We start from the raw sequence: 22,311 nt of genomic DNA, 5'->3' as shown, positions 1-22,311 counted from the left end.
AAAACTTTTATTTTGGATGCGATTAATCATTCGACAGCACTAATAAATATTTAAATTTGATTAAAAGAAATAAAAATGGATAAAATAAAGAAATAAAAAGCAACTTTAAATAAAATGTTAAAAATATATAAATTAAATTACAATAAATAAAGTATGTTAATATAACAATTTGATTACAATAAATAAAAATGGTTAAAGTAAATAATAAAAAGTGATTTAAATAAGTGTAAAAGTAGATAAAATGATTTAATAATAAAAAGCGAATAAGATAAAAATAAATACAAGTAATTAAATGATACATATTTATTACCATATTAATACAATTATATAAAACTAAGCAAACAACTATTAAAATAAATTTGAATAAAAATAAAGAAATATTTAATTTAAATAAAATAAGATTACAATAAATAATTAAAATCAATTTAAATGAAATATCATTGATTAAATTAATAAATAAAACTGATTAAAATAATAATAATAATATAGAATAAATTACTATATCTAACAATACAGTGATATAGCGAGTGGAATAAAACGTGTATTGTTATAGAAACTAAGTATTTTCCAAATAATGTGTTACATGTATTTATTCTATAATTTTCTTTTTTTTCACAGTATAGTTGAGGATCATATTTAGGGGTCTGTGGAATCTAAAAGATAGAAAACCTCTGTTTTAAAGTAGCTTGTAAACACCGGGGGAATATGGTAAAGCACCATAATATTACCATCTCTGTACCATGGTAATATCTCCACACAGTGCGGGGATCAGTGTAAAGCGCTGATAAACGCTGTTAATAGGACTCTGTGCAGACAGTATTTTAACAAATGAAGAGGATATTTCTCACATGTTGAAGCCATAGACTGTATAAAAACAGGCTGCCGCGCGGTGCATTGTGGGAGCCGCTGATTGGCGCATTTCCGCTCCCATTGTGCGCGAGAGACGGTAAATAACACTGAAGCTCAACTCTAAACACTCTTTAAACACAACTTTTACTAAGGTAAGGCGGTTAAGGGAGAGAAAATATAAATGTGTGTTATTTAATTGTTATTTTAGGCAGAAAATGTCGTGTTTTGTGTAACTCGTGTCGGTTTGAACGGTTTGTGTTTATATCGGTGAAATCCTGAAGCGCTTCAGCCGCGCGAGCTGCAAAATCCATCCAAAATAAACGGATATTTCACAAACGCCGTAAAACACCATAAACGCCTCCATTCCTGCTTTAAACGCCCAATATTGCATCCCTAGAGTGTTTTCTTTGTTGTCCGAGTGTAACTGGTGAGGACAGTGGAGTGATTCGCAGTGAAATTGTCGAAGTTTTATCGTTAGTTCGTCTCTTTTCTCGCTCGGTTTTCTGTGCTAGTCAAACAGGCGCCATGATGTTCACAGATGAGGGGCGGGGCTTACGCTGACCGTCTGGTTTATTTCCTGTCCTCCGATTGGTCGGCTCATGAATATTATTATTATAAAGAGGCTGGTTTTGAGACATGATTGACGTGTTGAGTTTCCTGGTGTTTTCAAGCTCAAACTCAATCCTAAAGCGTCTTAAATGTAATTTTGCTGGGCAAACATGATCCATCTACCCTGAACTGTACTTTTATGACTGTTTCAGTATGACGTGATTATATTACGTGTTTTTATTTTGTTGAAGCAGGGGTTTTCAAACTGGTCCATGGAAAGTTTAGAGGGAAAAAGTGTAAAAAATAAAATAAATAAAATCAAACTGATTAACAATATAAATAAATTTGATTTAAAATGAATAATGTCAATTAATTAAAATAAAATAAATTGTTTAAAATTTAAATCAGTAACTAATTAACATTATTAAAATAGGTACATTATTTAAATGGTGGTGATTTATTAAAATAGTTTAAAATAAAATTATTGAAATGTTAATCTCATTTGCTTTAATCATGTATTAATTTATTTTAATCAATTTTAAATCACATTTTATTTACATAATTTGCTTAATCATATGTTGTTCTTGATTATTTATTTGGTTATTTAAACCATTTTAATTATTCTAAACTAAGTGTGTATATATATATATATATATATTAGTACATTTGAATAAATTAATTACCAGACAAAATATTTTGCAAAAAGTTTTCATAGATATTTCTAAAATACACTTTTCACTGTATTATTCAACATTATATTTATTTGATACTGTATTATTTTTCACTGTATTATTTAATACATGAAAATATATAGCTGCATTTTAAATTGTAGTATGTGGTCTGCATTAGTGTAAATGTGTTGAGAGCACAGTATTTTCTATGGATGTGTGTAATATTGTGTGTGTTGTGTTTGAGGTGATCGTGTGTGAGAATGGCCCGTACTAAGCAGACCGCCCGTAAATCCACCGGAGGAAAAGCTCCTCGTAAGCAGCTGGCGACTAAAGCGGCTCGTAAGAGTGCGCCCTCTACTGGAGGAGTGAAGAAGCCCCATCGCTACAGGTACGAGAGCCGCGCGAGCCGTGTTTGTTCTGGAGCCGCGGGACGAGCGCTGACGCTCTGTGTGTGTCTGTAGGCCCGGGACCGTGGCTCTGCGTGAGATCCGCCGCTACCAGAAATCCACCGAGCTGCTGATCCGGAAGCTTCCCTTCCAGCGTCTGGTGCGTGAGATCGCTCAGGACTTCAAGACCGACCTGCGCTTCCAGAGCGCCGCCATCGGAGCCCTGCAGGTCAGTCCTGATCAGGGTCATTATAGTGGACTAAAACCAATCAAAAACACAGTAAAAACAGTGAAATATTATTACAGTGTAAAGCAGATGTTTTCTATGTGAATGTGTTAAACTGTAATGTATTTCTGTGATGCGCAGCTGTATTTTCAGCATCATTACTGCAGTCTTCAGTGTCACATGATCTTCAGAAATCATAATAATATGCTGATTTGCTGCTCGACAAACATTTGATTATTATCAGTGTTTAAAACAGTCGTGCTGCACAATATTTTTGAGGAAACTGTGATACATTTTATTTTTCATGATTCACAGATGAATAGAAAGTTCAAAAGAACAGCATTTATTTGAAACAGAAATCATTTGTTACATTATAAATAACAAAAATATTGGGCATACATGGGGGAAAAATAAGAAGTTCTTATGGAAAGCAAAGTTACATTGAAAAAAATAAAAATAAAAAATATAATTTTCTTTCTTTCTTGCTGATCCAAAAAACAATCCAAATCCGTGGCTCAAAAACTGTAATATGATCCTATTAGACTCTCAGGTCATGTGACGTGTGTGTGTGTGTGTGTGTGTGTGTGTTGCAGGAGGCCAGCGAGGCGTATCTGGTGGGTCTGTTTGAGGACACTAACCTGTGTGCCATCCACGCCAAGCGTGTTACCATCATGCCCAAAGACATCCAGCTGGCGCGCCGCATCCGCGGAGAACGAGCCTGAGCTCCTGTCTCTCTCTCTCTCTCTCTCTCTCTCTCTCTCTCTCTTGCTGTTTGTTGGTAGTTTTAGAGTTCAGTCCTGGTGGGGTGGGTGGTGTCTTTGTTTTTTGGCTACAGACTTTTAGGGTACTTCCTGTTTGCATGTACCAGCCCGTGACCGATCAGCCTCACACACACACACTCTGTCCATCGGTCACGAGTGAAGGTTGAATAAGGCGGTCAGGGCTGATATCTGCATTCAGGGCTTTACGTCTCTCATGCAGGGTGCTAACACAGCTCTGACCCGTCCCAGAATTCCCTGCACCGTCCATCACGAGCGCACGTGTGTGTGTGTGTGTGTGAGGCTGTCGATCAGCACCGGGTTTGTATACGAGCATCTCTCCAACAAATGTTTATTATTGGAATATTAAGAATTACTTTTAATAATTATTGATGTCTGTTTCTTTTTTTTTTTAATGCGTTCATATAAGCTTGTTTCATAGATCTAGAGCATATTTTTGAAGGTGCAGATTCTTATAAAGACATTTTTACATCACAAATCATGTTTATTTTCTAAAGGGTGAGTTTGGGTCAGTCTCAGGCAAGTGAAGGGATGTTCAGCATTACAGCATTAAATGGCTTCAGCGCTGAGAATAACATGTTTATCTGCATAAACGACCCGATCATTTTGGGTCTTTTGATAGGAGAATCTGGACGGAGTGACTTATTAATTTGAACACAATAAATATATACTGGCTTGATACTGTTTTTGAGTTTGGCCACGTGACTTTCCTTCATTAAAGAGCTGTTTTCTACTCTCATCCCTTCAGCGTCACACGACTCCTCAGGCAGACATGGAAACATTATTATTTAATCCTGCTTGATTTGTGGGTGATTTTGTTTCTCCTTTATTCAGAGTTCGACTACAGAACATTCAGGTGTTTAAATAAACTGATCTTTGTAATTTGAAATTTCTCTTAATTGCGTAATAAATGGATGTCACACACTTTTGTGGGTTGTCTTTTATTGTGATGTTAAAATAAATTGCGTTCAACTCTTGTTATAGAAACTTATGTTTTATTTATTGCACTTCATTTCTTGTATGAGTTACTATACAAATAAAGTATTAATTAGGTTAACATATATTAGTTTATTAGACATAATTGCACATTATATTACATTATTAGACTAGTACAGATATGGAATGGTCCTAACTAACCAAATTTCAACAAAAATACAAATGTAGATGCAAATAAAAAATACTGAGGTGCAGATATTTGCAATAAGAAGTATAAATAACAGAAAATACTGCTGTTTTTAAATTGTCTATTGGTATTTCCACTGAGTGTAAATAATTATTTAACTAACTAATTAAATGGAAGCATCTATTATAATAATTATGCAATGAAATATGACCATAGTGAACTCATAAATGATTTACACCGTGTTTGTATAATGAATAAGGCTTAATGTGTTCCAGACAACAACAAAACGTTTTAAGAACGTTTTGCTAACGTTCCCATTAAGTTATAAAAACGTTATTTCATGTTCTCCAAACGTCCACAGGTTTTTAATTGATTAATAACTATTTTTCCTGGTTATGCGAATGTTAAGTGTACATTCAGTTTTATAATTTTGCGAACATTATGAGATCATTATTTTTAAATGTTCTCTGAACGTTGTGTTGAACATTTAAAAAAAATGACAGACGAACATCGAACTAAAACTTTTTTTTAAAAAACGGAACGATGTATAAATAATGTTTTTGTGTTTATTTAAAGACCAGCGGATAATTCGTAATGAACATTGTAATGACATTACTGGAAGAATTATTAGTCTCTGTTTAGCTCGCGCGCGATGTAATGACTCCGCCCACACGCGCGGCGGCGCTCCAGAGCCGCGTCACCGATGACGTCACGTCCTCTGCCGCTTCCACGCGCCGAGGTTCCGCTGGCGAGGGTCCGAGTGTCTGGAAAATAAACACAAATATAAACGTTTACCATTAAAATAATAATAAACAAACACCGGAATCATGGCGACGACATTCGAGCAGATGAGAGCGAACGTCGGCAAACTTCTACGGGGCATCGACAGGTGAAGATTATTATTAATAACTGATAAACATCATAATCAAGGACATATTAGAGCTGATTTAAAGTTTTAAAATGAATTAAAGTATTCAAAGTAGGTGCTTGTGTGTCATATCGTTTCATCTGCGTGTAATAATTCGAGTCGTGTATTTCTATAGCGCTTTACAGTAGGATTGATTCAAAGCAGCTTCACAGAAATAATTCTGTTAAAATTATTAAATGACTAGAATTTCAGCTCTACAGAAGACAACAGACAATTCAGACCTTTTTTTCTCGGAATTGTGTGTTTTTCTCATTATTCAGATTTTTTAAAATCTAAATTGTGCGTTTTTCTCTTAATTTTGACTTTTTAATAATCAAAATTGTATGTTTTTCTCGCAATTCTGAGTTTATATATCACAATTCTGACTTTTTTTTTTCTACAGAAGACAATAGTGTCATTATCCAGATCAATGTAGTGTCAGTTTTGCAAAGTTGAGTTATAAAACGAGTTTAGTTCATGTATAAGCAGCTCTGCAGCTGATAATGTCTCATTAATGAGTGGATTGATGATTGCAGGTATAACCCGGAGAATCTGGCCACGCTGGAGCGGTACGTGGACACACAGGCCCGAGAGAACGCCTACGACCTGGAGGCCAACCTGGCCGTGCTCAAGCTGTGAGTGTGCACACTATCCAGGGCTCGACGTCAGAGCCCCTCACGATGCCATGTGAAGTCCACCATACGAGATTTATTGCGATATTTAAAAAGACTAATTTTAATTTTATACATTTTAAAGTTAAATTATTCTATTTAGTGCACTTTAAGAGTCAAACTTAAGAGCTGCGACCCATGTTTCTTAACTAAGAAGTCAGTGAATTGAACTTTAAAGGACTCAACCCTCTTTTTATTTGTGATATAGTGTCTCGGTCTAAATTACACTCACGCTGGTGTTTTAGGAAGACAAACTAATTAGAATAATAACAACAATGACAGTAATAGCCATGTATTGTAAAACAACTGCACTGTAAAATAAATGAAAATGAATATTTCATAGGTACATTATGTTTGCTTTACACTACAGCAGGGAAATTACAATACTTCGTTCCTAATTTCTACACTTGAAAGAGATATTTTGAATTCAGACTGCTATTAATGCTGCACTTTAAGCTTTTATTTTGAAGGAAACTCCAGCTTCAGTGAAAACAGACTCACAAAAACACGTCTCGCTACAAAACACCGTCCGAACGACTTGATGAAGAGACAAAGCATATTGAGTTCGTTTGACAGATACTGCGCCAAAACATAATGACCCGAAACACAACTTTAAACACCTCTTATGTTAGAATAAGACGTTTAAATATATTTTATTTTTGCTCAGAAGATCTGTTGTTTTAGATCATCATGTGACCACGATGATATCCAGACAGTTTTGCTGTTACATTGATATTATCGTTCCATCCCTGTCAGGTACCAGTTCAACCCTGCGTACTTCCAGACCACCGTCACGGCTCAGATCCTGCTCAAAGCGCTCACTAACCTTCCACACACAGACTTCACGCTCTGCAAGTGCATGATCGACCAGACCCACGTATCCTTCACTGTGCGCCTCGCGTTCAGCATCATTACTCCACGTGATCTTCAGAAATCATTCTAAGATGCTGATTTGCAGCTCAAGAAGCATTTCTGATTATCATCAGTGTTGGAGGCCGTTGTGCCGCCCGGTGTTTTAGTGTCGTCTCCAGATGTTTCCTTGACTGCCGTGTCGCAGCAGGAGGAGCGTCCGATAAGACAGATCCTGTACCTGGGAAACCTGCTGGAGACGTGCCACTTCCAGAGCTTCTGGGTACAAACACACACACACATGTTTTATGGGGTTATTCCATAGTTGTAATAGTTTTTATACTGTATTTTCTGTCCCCTTCCCCTAAACCTGCTCCTCACACAGAACTACAGGCATCTTAGATTCTCAAAAAACTTCATTCTGTGTGATTTATAAGCACGGGGACCAAAAAACTGTCTCCACAAGGTGAACATTTACTGGTGTTACTATCCTTCTGGGGACATCTGGACCTCACAGTGCAGGGAATATCACACTGGTATATGGTTTGTATCTGTAGTTAATGTTGTGTGTTTCTCAGGCCAGTCTGGAGGAGAATCGAGATCTCATTGATGGAATCACAGGATTTGAGGACTCCGTGCGGAAATGTAAGTGATTGTTGTATTACTGACATTATATAGATTATTGTGTTTCATCATCTGCTGCTCACTGAAACATATGGAAGCCCATTTACACTATGGAATAAAAAATAAAAAAAATCAGAATTGCTTTTTTTTTTTTTCATAATTCTGCATTTATATCTCACAACTCTGTTTATATCTGAATATTATATCAGAATTGCACATTTTTCTCACAATTCTGCATTTTATACTTTGTAATTCTGACTTTTTTCCCATAGAAATAAATTTATAACATTAGATGAGATCTCTTTGATGCTTACATATGTGGCCCTGGAGCACAAAACCAGTCATAAGGGTACATTTTTTGATATTGAGATTTATACATTGATTAAATAAGCTTTCCATTGATGTATGGTTTGTTAGGATAGAACAATATCTGAAAATCTGGAATCTGAGGGAGCAAAAAAATCTAAATATTGAGAAAATCACCTTTAAAGTTGTTCAAATGAAGTTCTTAGCAATGCATATTACTAATCAAAAATGACGTTTTGATATATTTACGGTAGGAAACTTACAAAATATCTTAATGGAACATGATCTTTACTTAATATCCTAATGATTTTTGGCATAAAAGAGAAATGTATAATTTTGACCCATACAATGTATTGTTAGCTATTGCTACAAATATAGCTGTGCTGCTTATGACTGATTCTGTGCTGCAGGGTCACATATATTTTTCATCATATGAGTCTCTAAACCTCTTCACATACACAAGTATAGTTTAGAGTTTTATTAATCCCCTTGGGGCAATTTGTTCAGACTTGCGTGGTGCTTCACATATATAACAATTAACACACTCATACAAATACCCAAAATACACCAAATACATGGGAAACAAAACAAAAAAATGAATTAATTAATAGAAACTAAATTTATCAGATTTTCTGAGACCTCTGCATTCATCACAGCCTGTACATTTTATTATGAATCTCCTCTGAAGGTGCAGTGATGTGCATTTCATATCTTAATGCTGGCAGTGCTGTGAAGTTGAAGGCAGGAGTGTTTCAGTGTGTTCTGGTGTGAGTGTGGTGTGTTTGTGCTCTGTGTCTCCAGTCATCTGTCATGTCGTGGGAATCACGTATCAGAACATCGAATACAGGCTGCTGGCTGAGATGCTGGGAGATCCTCTGGGTGAGAGCCGTCCTCCACACACACACACACACACACAGACACAGACACAGACACAGACACACACACACACACACACAGACACACACACACAGACACACACACAGACACACACACAGACACAGACACACACACACACACACACACACACACACACACACACACACACACACACACACACACACACACACACACACACACACACAGACACACACACACAGACACACACACACACACACACACACACACACACACACACACACACACACGTGTAACTCACACCTGATCATGTTGATCTCACCGCAGACACGCAGGTGAAGGTCTGGATGAATAAATACGGCTGGACGGAGAATGAAGAGGGACAGATATTCATTCATAGCCAGGAGGAGAGCGTCAAGCCCAAGAACATCGTGGAGAAAATCGACTTTGAGAGTGAGTTTGTCTGCTTGACATCGACTTCTGGCTTTCGTTCAGAGTTCAGTGTTCGATGAAGTGTTTCTCATGATGACCGATGTTCTCTGGTGTCCACAGGTGTGTCCAGCATCATGGCGACGTCACAGTGAACACACACACACACACACACACACCTCATGCCTGAGTTTCCACTTGATTGAATTTTACAATAAACTAATTTCAGTTAAGAAATTTGGAGTCTTAATTTCATTAAAATCGCACATAGTTATGCAGCGTGATGTCAAATTTGTTTTAATTTCTTTAATTTGTTTTTTTATTGTTTTTTCTTATAAATTTATCAGTTTATACATTGTTGTCTTGTATATCAGTGTGACTTTCTCTTTTCTTCCCTTTTTGCTCTTCAGATATTACAAAAATATAGCTATTTTGGATTTTTTATTCTTTAGGAAAGAGATCAAAAATGTATGGAAGCTTCTTGCAATTTGCAGCTATTTATTCCACAATTTGGCAGTTTTTCCCTTCAGAATTGCACGATTTATAAAACTGTGAGATATAGGAATTCTGACTTTTTTCCTCACAATTCTTGTAAAAACATTTCTGCCACGAAATAAAAAGATGATTGCAACCTATCAACTCACAGTTCTGACTTTTGCAAGTTTATATCTCACCGTTCCAAATATTTGTCCTCAGAATTCTAAATTTGTATCTTGCAATTATGACTTATTTCTCAGAATTGTGAGGAAAAAATGTCTGAATTGTGCAATTAAAGAGTAACCGCTTTTAAATGTTTTATCCAGGGGCAGAAACAAGCCTCCATACAAATGTGAGTCTATTTTTAAATTAGATGTTTAAAATATGCATTTATAAATTATAATATGTGACCCTGCAGCACAGCAGCAGTCATAAGCAGCACAGGTATATTTGCAGCAATAGCCAGCAATACATTGTATGGGTCAAAATTATACATTTTTCTTTTATTAAGATCATGTTCCATGAAGATATTTAGTAAATTTCCTACTGTAAATATATCATAACTTCATTTTTGATTAGTAATATGCATTACTAAGAACTTAATTTGAACAACTTTAAAGGTGATTTTCTCAATATTTAGATTTTTTTGCTCCCTCAGATTCCAGATTTACAGATAGTTGCATCTCAGACAAATATTGTCCAACAAACCATACATCAATGGAAAGATTATTTATTCAGATTATGTATAAATCTCAATTAAAAGACCCTTATGACTGGTTTTGTGCTCCATGGTCACAGTAACCCGAGATTGAAAGACCTCCTCTGTGTGACAACTAGCCCCAGTCTGATCTCTAAAGAAAACTGATCGAAGACGAAACATCAAGAAAAATCAGTGAATGTGCAAAATATTGCCTTAGTTTTGACAAATTTTCAATGTACAATCACTATCACAATAATCACTAATTTGAAGACATTACGTCCAGCTGTGAATTTCTGCTAGTAATGAATGACGCAAACATGAACAAAAATAAGTGAATAAATAAAAATGAGAAAACCTGGAGTTGAGTACGAAATTGAATTTCTGTGCCATATGTTGATTGTAGCATAGTTTTATACACACAAATATAGATTTGTTAAAGTTTCTCCTTGTTTTACAGCATTTAAAAGATTTTATTTAAATCAATGAAACAATTAAAAACGAAGATTGCTTTAAAACTCTCTAAACTTCTGTCAACATACTTGGTTCGACCCCCTCCCCCCGGAAATGTAATTTAATTTGCTTTTAGTAGGCTATAATTGTAACGTTTATTTATTTGTATTATTTAGTTTATTACGTGCTGCTTGGATTTACTGTTAATGTGTTTAACAATGGAAAGATGACAATGCCTGTTTATTATTTGAAGGTTTAATACAGTGATTAAAAAAAAAAAAATTAAATAAAGCAATCCTGCAGTACATCTTCCGGGCGCGTCATCGCGGGTTCTGCGCATGCGCAGTGGAGCCGGAGCGCTGTCCAGGGTGCTGAAGCGTGAGTGTCAATCATCTCCGTCTAAACGCCTTCGTCTCCTGAAGACTTTAAAGCTGTTATGTGTATAAAGCCATATGCACACGGAGCAGAAGAACACTGATGCTTTAGGTGTGATCTGGACCGATCAGCTGAGGTACTGTTTACATTCATTCACTGAATACAGTCATAATCATCATGAATATGACTGTAAAGGGTTCTACTGTGTGTCTGAAATATGAAGGCAGGCTCAACTGATCGAGATTTTTTAATTGCACTGAATACTGAATCATCAATTTTGTTGAATTCATATCAAACAATGATTTCGCTTTGATTTTAGGACTAGTTAATGATTAGGGTTGGTGTGTTAGCACAGGAATAATTGTTCTTCCCAAGGTTTGTTGGTGAAAATGTGTTGGAAATGTGTTCATGCTCAGTTCATCAGAGATGTAGATGAGTGTGTTTCTTCATCAGGTTTGTAGAAATGTGTCTCTGCATCAGTGTCTCAGCAATGGATGCTCTGCAGTGAATGGGTGCCGTCAGAATGAGAGTCTGATAAAAACATCACAATAATCCACATTATATGGACTGATGGACTGGAGTGCTGTGGATTATTGTGATGTTTTTATCAGACTCTCATTCTGACGGCACCCATTCACTTGAATGAGTGTGCGCTGTGAAATGAAGCTGTGTGTTCTCCAGCTGATGGACGTGTCCGGCGGGTCTCTGTGTAACGGCGTGTCGGAGCAGCGGTCAGTGTTCCTGGTGTCCGAGTCTCACGGTCAGCAGGTGCTCGGTGTTCTTCAGGGCTTCAGAGAGAGAGGAGTTCTGTTCGACTTCAGCGTCCGAGTGCAGGAGGAGACGCTGCCGTGTCACCGCTGTGTTCTCGCCGCATGCAGCGACTTCTTCAGGTGAACTACTTCACATAAAAACAACCTGGAAGCCACCCAGCAACAAACACCGCTCACATTGCACTTTAATAATATTTAATAACTTCAATAAATAACATACATCACTTTTCAAGGTTTGGGTTCTCTTCTGCTCATCAAGGCTGTGTTTATTTGATCAAAAATACTGTAAAAATAGTGAAATATTATTCTACTGTAAAACAGCAGTTTTCTATGTGAATATGTGTTAAACTGTAATTTATTTCTGTGATGCAGCTGTATTTTCAGCATCATTACTCCAGTCTTCAGTGTCACATGATCTTCAGAAATCACTCTAATATGCTGATTTGCTGCTCAACAAACATTTCTGATTATTATCAATGTTGAAAACAGTCGTGCTGCACAATATTTTTGTGGAAACTGTGATACATTTTATTTTTCAGGATTCACAGATGAACAGAAAGTTTAAAAGAACTGCATTTATTTGAAATAAGAATCTTTTGTCACATTATAAATGTCTTTACTGGCACTTTTGATCAATTTAATGCTTCCTTGATGAATAAAAGTATTGATTACTTAAACAGGGCGATGTTTGAGCTGGACATGCGGGAGCGTGATGACGGCGCCGTGACGCTCAGTAACCTCTCGCCGCAGGCCGTCCACACCTTCCTGGATTTCGCGTATTCTGGTGAAATAGAAATCAGAGAAGACAATGTGGACATGCTGTTTCAGCTGGCCTCCTTCCTGCAGGTGAGACACAATTATTATTGTTATTATTAGAGGAAGCTTTTATTGTTTTTATTGCACTGAACACAAAGCAAAAGGGGTATTTGACATCAGATGTGTTTAGTGATCTGAAAACTGTTTGCTACTAAATAAAATAATGATAAAATTGATGTTTTTGTGTTGTTTTATTCTATTGTAGTTTTTTATATATATATATATATATATATATATATTGAATGAATTCTGTTTTTGTATTTTCCATTTTCATTTCAGTTTAATTTTTTATTTTATTTGTTTAATTTTATTAGTGTTAATCTTTAGTTGTTTTTGTCATTTTTATTAGTTATTGTTTTTTTTTCTATGTAGTATTTTTTATTTTTTTTAGTTTTACTTTTAGTTATTTTAGTACATGAACTAAAACTAAACGAAAATGAGAAATGTTGCATTGGCAACTAGCTGAAATAAAATAAGTTTACGTTTTATTTCAGATAATGCATATTGTATTTTTATTATATATCTACCAGATAGCATATTATATATTATTATATCTTATTATATCACATTTGTATCAAATTACAAAAAACTAGTTAAGGCTAATGCGAGGGTGTTTCTAATGCAGCGTCTACGGGAGAAACGGTAAATTTGACATCGTTCTCTTTTCTGACTACCGTTATCAGTTTCTCTCAATTTTTTTCCTTTGATTCAAAGTCGTGAGTTTTTTTTTTCCTACTTGACCAAATGGGAATGCAAAAAATATATTTGTGGTCTCGGAAGTTTACCCAACTATGACGACTTCCGCTGCTGAGAAACCCGGAAATGTGAAAAAGTAATTAGCTATGTTTCCATCCACCTATTTTTATGAGCATTTTTGGAATATCGCTTAAAAAATCGCTGGATGGAAACGCCAAAATGTGCATGAATTCTAAAAAATGCACATAAAAAACTTATGCGCACATTTGAGTAGGATAAACTTTTTACCCGATAAGAAAAAAATGCAATGCAAACACATTTACCAAATAAATTCCTCCATTGCGCATTGAAAAAATCATGTGAGTTTGCGCTATGAGACGGGATAACTTGACTAGCAGCGGACCGATCTCGTTCACAGCATCTGTGTGTTGTTTTGGTCGTTCTGAAAAGCCTGAGCAAAGTCTGTCATCAAAGTATTTCTGTATAATTGTCTTAAACGACTGCGTTCACAATCAGCAGCATCCGCCTCCGAAAGCAATGACTGCATTTATCGCTCTGAGGTGCACGTATCATATATGAACTTTATTATATTCAGTGGCTTCTCCTAGTTTTCACCAGGAAGTGTCGATTTTGTCCTCTTTGACTCGTTGGATAGAAACGGTGCTAATGACGTATACGTTAACAGCTTCATCATGTCTTCTGTCTTTCCTTCGCTCAGGTGGGCTTCCTCTCTCGCGCTTGCAGTGACTTCCTGGTCCAAATGCTGGATCTCTGCAACTGCCTGCAGCTGTTAGCGCTCGCCGAGGGTTACGGCTCCTCGCGCCTGCTGCATCGCGCAACCGACTTCGTCACGCAGAACTTCCACGCACTTTCCTCCGCTCCGGACTTTCTGGAGATGCCGGCCCGCATCTTGGAGCGCTGCCTGTCTTCGGACGCACTCAACGTCCCAGACGAAGAAAGCGTCCTGCACGCGTTGCTCCACTGGACGCGACACGATCCACAGTCGCGCAAAATCCTTTTACCGAAGCTTCTTCCGCGGGTCCGTCTGCACCATCTGCGTCCGTCTGCGCTGGAGGAGGCCAAGCTGCTGCTGAGCGCAGACGCATGCTGCATTACCGCGATTAAACAAGCTCTCGAAGACATTCATCGCTTCAGCGGCTTGTTTTGCGATGCTCGGCCTTCTACGACATCCAGCTATATTTTCGTGCACAAAACAGAGGATAGCGGAGAGATTCGGTATGCGTTCTGCTACAACATTGGTGCGGATCTCTGGATGGAGCTACCAAACGACGCCGCGCAGATTTTAGACCGACCCGGATCATCGCTCACCAGTTTTGGAGAAAAGCTCTTCATCATTGGTGGATGTCGCGGCGAATGTCATCGCACTATTCGCCTGCACATCGCCGCGCATCAGCACGACGCGACGGACGAAGTCTGGTGCTACTGTCCCGTCGCGCGCAGCTACACACCAGCTCTGCACATGTACAACCCACGGACAATGCATGCATCCGTAGCTGCTCTAAATCGCATTTACGTAATCGGCGGAAAAACACGCAATGCTTGTAGCGTTCTAGACGCTGAATACTTTGATCCTCTAAGCGGCGATTGGACATCCGTCAGCCCTCTTCCCAAAGGAATCTACTTTCCGGAAGCGAGCGCATGCGGAAGCATTATTTACACGCTCGGATCCGAGATGGAGATTACCGAAGCTTTCAATCCTTCGCTCGACTGTTTCCTCCGCTACGACGCCGTTGCGGATCAGTGGTGCCAACTAGTGGCAGAGTTCGGCCAGTTCTTCCACGCAACGCTCGTCAAATCCGTGTCTATCAACGACACGCTGTATCTGTGCGATCTTTCTACGTATAAAGTCTACAGCTTCTGTCCGGATAGTTGCGTTTGGAAGGGCGAAGGTTCGTTCGAGTGCGCTGGGTTCAACGCGGGCGCCATCGGCGTGCGGGATAAGATCTACATTCTGGGCGGCGATTATTCGCCCGATGAGATCACGGACGAGGTGCAGGTGTACGACAGCGGCCGGTCCGAATGGCAGGAGGTTTCGCCGATGCCTCGAGCGCTGACGGAGTTTCACTGTCAGGTGCTGAGCTTCAACCGCTACAGAGATCCGTGGAGGAGAGAAACCGCCGAAACACCCTGAATTAGAGATCTCAGGCCTCATTTATAAAATGTTGCGCAGAAACCATCCTAAATTTTATCTTACGATCATCTCTCAAATATGCGTACGTGTGATTCATAGAATGAACATATGCACAGAAAATGCATGTACGCAACTCTTTCAAATGTGAAATCTATATCGCAAATGATCTTGAACTTGCACGCAAATGAATGGTTTCAGCTCTCTGCCTCGCAAACGACTCTTAATGTCATTAACATATAAAAGATCAAAGTCATCATCAAATTCTTTAATTTGGATGATGACGGTGATCTTTTATATGTGATCACACTATAAGATCAAATCTGTGCATATGCACACTTTATAAATGAGGCCCCTGGATTCCAGCGTGAACCGATCAACTCAATCGAGGCCATGATGCACTAATTCGTTCACTCGTTTTGAAAACGGGGTAATGAAAAGTAAACTGCAGCCATGATTTAAAGGAATAGTTCAGGCAAAAATGAAAATGATCTGAAAATGTGTTCACCCTCAGTTCATCTGAGATCAGGATGAGTGCGTTTCTTCATCAGGTTTGTAGAAATGTGTCTCTGCATCAGTGTCTCAGCAATGGATGCTCTGCAGTGAATGGGTGCCGTCAGAATGAGAGTCTGATAAAAACATCACAATAATCCACAGCACTCCAGTCCATCAGTTAACATCTGGAGAAGACAAAAGCTGAAACAAATCGTTTTTAACTAAAATACATAGAGTCCTAGTGGCTTGTAAACGCTGCTTGATCTGCAGATTTCTCTCCTGATTCACACCAGAACACTTTTTCACTGGAGGAAGCGTTATTATGGATTATGGACTTTTGTCTTCTCCAGATGTTAACTGATGGACTGGAGTGCTGTGGATTATTGTGATGTTTTTATCAGACTCTCATTCTGACGGCACCCATTCACTGCAGAGCATCCATTGCTGAGACACTGATGCAGAGACACATTTCTACAAACCTGATGAAGAAACAAACCCATCCTGATCTCGGATGAACTGACGGTGAACACATTTTCAGATCATTTTAATTTTTGCCTGAACTATTCCTTTAACTGTTCCTCATATCATTCTAAACACATTTGCTGTTAAAAAGAGAACATATGACAAACGTTGTTCAGCGCTCTCCATACAACAACAATTAATAATACTCGCGCCTGTCAAGCTTCAGAAATGTCAAAAAGAGCATCAGAAGTCAGTTTCTATTGCTTGTGCACTATATTAAAACACTTTTGAAGGCTTTATGTGAGAAAAGAGATTTAAAGCAAAATTTGCACACCAATCTATAGTAATCTATAGATTATAGACATATATACTGAAGTGCATCATTAGAGAGCATTTAATGTAATTCACTTCAGATTAACTCCTGAACTTTGTGATCTTGTTGCAGAATTTTTTGTTTGAAGTTAACATTGCAAATTGTATTTCTGTATCTTAATGTAAATTTGATGGATGAATATAGAGATGCATGCCGTAACACACAAACACACACAGTTGCATTGCCAAAGAGTTCTTTATTTAAACAAATAAAACAATGTCTTCACTCAACACATTGCTGGTACTCTTTTGGCAATTAATTTGAGTGTTTTTTCCCCCAATTTATCACATGAAACATTCAGAGTATCAAAGCATTTAACATTTAACACATGACAGCAATCCAACGGACAAACTGAAGGCATCATGAGACGATCCATCCGTCTGCAGAAACATCATCGTCCGGTGCTGGAGCTCATCTTCGCAGCTGAGGACGATGATGAGGATGATGATGATGAGGAATGAGCTCTTGGCTCCTCATGCATCCTGATATTGTTTGACCAGTAACCACATGAGCAGAACTGTGATCAACACAACCATAAAGTTCAGAAACAGCTCCTGTGCGGATCGGTCCATCTGAGCGGGTCAGAGCAGAAACACGACAGCTGGAAGACCGGAGATGACCAGAGCTCTGGATCAGAGACAGAGAGAGAGATGTGGAAAATAGACAAGTATGCTTGTCATTAAGAAATTAAGCCAGCAGTCTATCCATCTATCTGTCCATCTGTCTAATCATCCGTCCAAGTTTCACTCCCTGTTTGGCTTTGAATTTCAAACACAGATCTATTATCAGTTTAACTGCTGCGACACACACACACACATTTACTGTCCCTATCACATATCATAAACTATTGTTTTTACATAAAATCAATTCTAATGATTATAGACAAGAAAACGTAACTTTTTAAAATTTTTTAAATGTTCAGAGGTTTGGGGTTGGCACATTTTTAAAGTTTTAAATTCTTTTCTGCTCACCAAGGCTGTGTTTATTTGATCACAAATACTTAAAAAATAGCTAAATATTATTATAATTTAAAACAGCTGTTTTCTATGTGAATCTATGTTAAACTGTCATTTATTTCTGTGATGCGCAGCTGTATTTTCAGCATCATTACTGCAGTCTTCAGCGTCACATGATCTTCAGAAATCATTCTAATATACTGATTTGCTGCTCAACAAACATTTCTGATTATTATCAATGTTGAAAACAGTCGTGCTGCACAATATTTTTGTGGAAACCGTCATACGTTTAATTTTTTTTAGGATTCACAGATGAATAGAAATTCAAAAGAACAGCATTTTGTAACATTATAAATGTCTTTACTGCAACTTGTGATCAATTTAATACAGTTTCTGTCAAAAAAAAAAAAGTACCGATCCCAAACTTTTGAACACTAGATTTTTCATCCCAAATGTCTCCTAACTAAGATTTTGACATATTTAAGGAAGTTATTATTCCCCTCAAACTAAAACTACAAGCACACACTCATGCAGCAAAACACAAAACGGAGAGAAAACCACAGCACAGCAGAACCTAAGTTTGCATTAACAATGAAATGCATGCTGCAAAACTGTAAAAGCTTGTGCATCCAATCAACACATTATACATCCAGACCAGTCTGAAACATTGAAATGGCCTTAAATTAGATGAAAGGGCAAAGACAGAAGAACATCGTTCTGCAGACGTGGCTGGTCTGGATGCTTCTTACCTGCACGAGGTTGACCTGGAGTCTGTGTTACTCAGCAGATTTAAAGTCTCTGTGAGTCCAGCTGTTGCATCTCGCAGCTCTTAAAGCAGCCATGCTGGACTGGACCGGACCGGATTGGAGCAGCAGTGCTGAGGTCACAGTATTTAAGCGTCTGTGAGACTCAGCTGTGGGTTCTGGATCAGAGTCCAGCTGCTGCAGCTCTCCAGTGGGACGAGGGTGAGCTGAGCTCTATTGTTAGTGGTTTAGACTGACGCCTCTGAGCCTCAACACACATGTGACACGCATGACTGACAACATGCAGAAAGAGCCTGTGTGTGTGTGTGTGTGTGTGTGTGTGATGCTTGTTAATCCAACACAATTCTTTACAACCAATTAACTTAATTAATTTGAATTGAGAGTACATAAATGATTTTATTTGTATAAGTGGATTTCCCCTTCCCAACATGCTTTGCACAGGGCTAGATAAGGAGAGTAAATGTTGAAATAAAATATTTCAAATCAAATTATTTCTTAATTTAAAATTAAGATTATAAAATTGTGAGACTTGTTAATGTTTAATGCTCTTTTATGTTTGTAGAGTTTCTGGTATGTTAGTGTTTTTGGGGGCTTGGGTTGAGGACCTGCTAGTTAATAATAAAATAAACAACTTTGACCATGCCATGGATGTAACAAAACCATATTATGGCTAATGCCTAACAAGTTGATTAATGCCTAAAGTTAAGTAAAGCCAATATATTTTGTTTTAAAAACATTAGTGAAGGCTGTGAGAAGGTTCTGGCTTGTTTACTTCTGTGGGACCTGAAATAACCCGACAATCTTTCCAGAAAGAAGAGCAGATGAAGTTTCATTTGCTGCATTTGTTTGATCAAAAATACAGTAAAAATGGTCAAATTGTGAAATATTATTACAATTTAAAATATGTGACTCTGGACCACAAAACCAGTCATAAGGGTCAATTTCTTGAATAAATAAGCTTCAATTGATGTATGGTTTGTTGGACAATATTTGTCTGAGATGCAACTATTTGAAAATCTGGAATCTGAGGGTGCAAAAACATCTAAATATTGAGAAAATCACCTTTAAAGTTGTTCAAATGAAGTTCTGAGCAATGCATATTACTAATCAAAAAATTACTTTTGATATATTTACGGTAGAATATTTTCAAAATATCTTCATGGAACATGATCTTTACTTAATATCCTAATGATTTTTGGCATGAAGGAAAAATGGATAATTTTGAGCCATACAATGTATTTTTGGCTATTGCTACAAATATGACTGGTTTTGTGCTCCAGGGTCAAATATGTGTTTTCTAAGTGAATATATTGTCAAATGTAATTTGTTCCTGTGATCCAAAGCTGAATTTTCAGCATGACACCTCTGTGCCACAGAATGCATGTGACATGCATCAGAAATGACGCATCATGAGAGAGGAGTGCGTGTGAGGGGTTCGAGTCGTCTCTTCTTCCACTTACAGTAGCTTGCCGATTGAAATAACTTCAATATAAATCTTCCCAGATGGAGCATCCTCCTTGGATTCAGGACAGGAATCTGCTGCTCCGTCTCCTCTTTTCCTCGTGAGTCCACCTGATCCAGGAGCGCTGTTGCCGTGGCGATCAGGGCAGTGACGTCCCATTGTTGGAATCCAGCAGCTGGTAAAGCAGCTCAAAGATCACGTTACAATATAAAACCACTCGAGCTGGAGACGTATTCAAATTGGATAATCTTATGAAACATATTCATATGAGACATGTTCATAACATTATCTATACTGCATCTGCCTTTATGGACTAAATGAATAATCAATATTTTGATACAGGAGAGAAATATTTATGTGGTAGAAGTTTATTTTGTGAAATTTGCCATAAAAAATAACTAAAGTCAGATCTATTGCTTTAAGCTGATGGATTTATTGGATGATAAATATCTCATTTTCCTATTAAATATACTATTTCCCCCCTTCGTTTTCATAGTTCTGTTTAATTTACTTTCTGAAAACATTAATTCACCTAAAATGAACAATTTACTCTCCTTCATGTTGTTCCAAACCTGACTGACTTTCTTCTGTGAGACACGACAGAAGATATTTTGAAGAATGTTGGGTACAAAAACACTGGACCCCATTTACTTTCATTGTGTGGACAATCTCTTTTTGTCATCAGTTTGAAGAAATAATTCTCCACTTATTTTGGAAATATGTTTAGTGCAAAATTTTTAAATTAATTTATATTTATAAATTCATAAAATGTTACATTTATAAATGTACATTTTCAAAGAAAATAGCCTACCTTATTATTATTATTATTTTTTTTTTTTTCAAGAAAGATGCTGATATATATTCGAATTAAGGAAGACTCTCCTATGGTGTAATATAAGTCAAGTCACATTTATCTCTATACAGCAGCCTACAGATTACTTCAAAGCAGCTTCACAGTATTAAACTGAATCTATGATGCAAACTTCATTAAAAATGTAAAGCTCTAACAAGACAAAAGAGTCATTATTCAGCTCGGTTCGTTTCAGAGTTGATTCAGTTCAGTTCATCATAATCTTGGTACGTTTTTGTTTATTTTAATATGACATAAAATCGCTTTCAGAATGTTCATTTGAGCAACTTCTGACTCGACCAATCATGTAAGTTTGTGGGCGGAACTATCCGTTGAACTGACCAATGACAGGCTGGGGAGTGTTCGTGTAACGGTTTGGGTGGGTGTGTGTGTGTGTGTGTGTGTGTGTGTGTGTGTGTGTGTTACGCGCTGGAATCCTCCAGAAGATCCAGCGATGCCAAGCCTCCTGAAACCGAACAGATCCACAAATAGATTTTTCTACATTAAAGGTGACAATAATCCAGCTCTCGTTACATAATCGCTCATAAACGACGCCCCTTCAAACGGCGAGCGCGCGGTGATTAATGGCGGGAATCGAGAGGATTCTTTACACCAACGCCTTTTAAACGTTAAAGGTTATGTAAATATTAAGGACAAATCGATCATAAAATAATTCTTATGAAACTGAATTTTATTAATATTTGATATATAGCCTAGGCTACTTAAAATTTTGAGTGAAAACGTTTTTCTCAAAATGTACTTATTTGTACTTGAATGTTCTAAGAAACGGAGTAAACGTTCAAATAACATTTTGGTTGAAAATAAAGTTGTTGTAAGAGGTATTTGTAACTCTAAAATAACACTATAACCATGACAAGAAAACTCAACATTTTAACGTTCTTAGAATATTAAAAATACAAGTTTAAAAAACGTATTTGGGGTGAAAATAAAGTTAGTAGAGTGTTATAAGAACCGTTTGAAAGGTTGCTTGTTCGGCCGAACACTTACACCGAGCCGCTTCAACGGACGAAAACACACAATTATATCAAAATACGCGGTTTTGGCGAGTTACCTCGTAAACGTAAAAGACCGTAAAGAGTTCGGAGGAGATATGTGTCAGATCCGCGTCATGCGCATCAGGTTTTAAAGAGATAAAGTAAAACCTGCTGAAGTCTGTCATTGATGTAAATCAAAGAACAAACGAAAAAGAGAATCACTCGACTCCTCTAGTAGTTTATGCATATACAATTTATAGTTTATGTGAAGATTGTTTTAAAATCGCTTAATATTTC

General features: G+C 37.4%; 4 protein-coding genes across 7 annotated transcripts; 3 read left to right on the top strand and 1 right to left on the bottom strand.

Annotated features, from left to right (window-relative positions):
* The first annotated feature begins 851 nt into the window (after positions 1–851).
* LOC131554276 (histone H3.3A) lies at positions 852–4,384 on the top strand. The gene is made up of 4 exons (XM_058799496.1): positions 852–1,001; positions 2,314–2,457; positions 2,531–2,684; positions 3,275–4,384. The coding sequence occupies exons 2-4, from the start codon at positions 2,330–2,332 to the stop codon at positions 3,401–3,403; spliced, it is 411 nt and encodes a 136-aa protein (XP_058655479.1). The 5' UTR covers positions 852–1,001; positions 2,314–2,329; the 3' UTR covers positions 3,404–4,384.
* An 896-nt stretch (positions 4,385–5,280) lies between these two features.
* On the top strand, positions 5,281–9,498 carry eif3k (eukaryotic translation initiation factor 3, subunit K). Of its 2 annotated transcripts, none has more exons than XM_058799008.1 (8): positions 5,281–5,472; positions 6,027–6,125; positions 6,918–7,038; positions 7,219–7,293; positions 7,589–7,655; positions 8,742–8,819; positions 9,123–9,248; positions 9,348–9,498. In XM_058799008.1, exons 1-8 carry the CDS (start codon positions 5,411–5,413, stop codon positions 9,377–9,379), a joined length of 660 nt encoding a protein of 219 aa, XP_058654991.1. In that variant the 5' UTR covers positions 5,281–5,410; the 3' UTR covers positions 9,380–9,498. The 2 variants fall into 2 exon arrangements, with proteins under 2 accessions (XP_058654991.1, XP_058654990.1); XM_058799007.1 differs by having other exon boundaries at positions 7,216–7,293.
* A 1,709-nt stretch (positions 9,499–11,207) lies between these two features.
* On the top strand, positions 11,208–16,137 carry kbtbd3 (kelch repeat and BTB (POZ) domain containing 3). 2 transcript variants are annotated; one of them, XM_058744788.1, is made up of 4 exons: positions 11,208–11,362; positions 11,908–12,116; positions 12,677–12,842; positions 14,227–16,137. In XM_058744788.1, the coding sequence occupies exons 2-4, from the start codon at positions 11,911–11,913 to the stop codon at positions 15,658–15,660; spliced, it is 1,806 nt and encodes a 601-aa protein (XP_058600771.1). In that variant the 5' UTR covers positions 11,208–11,362; positions 11,908–11,910; the 3' UTR covers positions 15,661–16,137. The 2 variants fall into 2 exon arrangements, with proteins under 2 accessions (XP_058600771.1, XP_058600772.1); XM_058744789.1 differs by lacking the exon at positions 11,208–11,362 and having other exon boundaries at positions 11,808–12,116.
* Positions 16,138–17,163: 1,026 nt separating this feature from the next.
* On the bottom strand, positions 17,164–20,970 carry LOC131554077 (sarcolipin). 2 transcript variants are annotated; one of them, XM_058799139.1, is made up of 2 exons: positions 18,693–20,970; positions 17,164–17,614 (listed from the first exon to the last, which is right to left on the bottom strand). In XM_058799139.1, the coding sequence occupies exon 2, from the start codon at positions 17,557–17,559 to the stop codon at positions 17,461–17,463; it is 99 nt and encodes a 32-aa protein (XP_058655122.1). In that variant the 5' UTR covers positions 17,560–17,614; positions 18,693–20,970; the 3' UTR covers positions 17,164–17,460. The 2 variants fall into 2 exon arrangements, with proteins under 2 accessions (XP_058655122.1, XP_058655123.1); XM_058799140.1 differs by having other exon boundaries at positions 20,168–20,970.
* Between the last annotated feature and the right edge of the window lie 1,341 nt (positions 20,971–22,311).

The sequence above is a fragment of the Onychostoma macrolepis genome, chromosome 15 (assembly GCF_012432095.1).
Source record: "Onychostoma macrolepis isolate SWU-2019 chromosome 15, ASM1243209v1, whole genome shotgun sequence".
Lineage (NCBI taxonomy): Eukaryota > Metazoa > Chordata > Actinopteri > Cypriniformes > Cyprinidae > Onychostoma > Onychostoma macrolepis.
The sequence above is the reverse complement of the archived record's forward strand: the minus strand, read 5'-3'. Positions and strand labels throughout refer to the sequence as shown.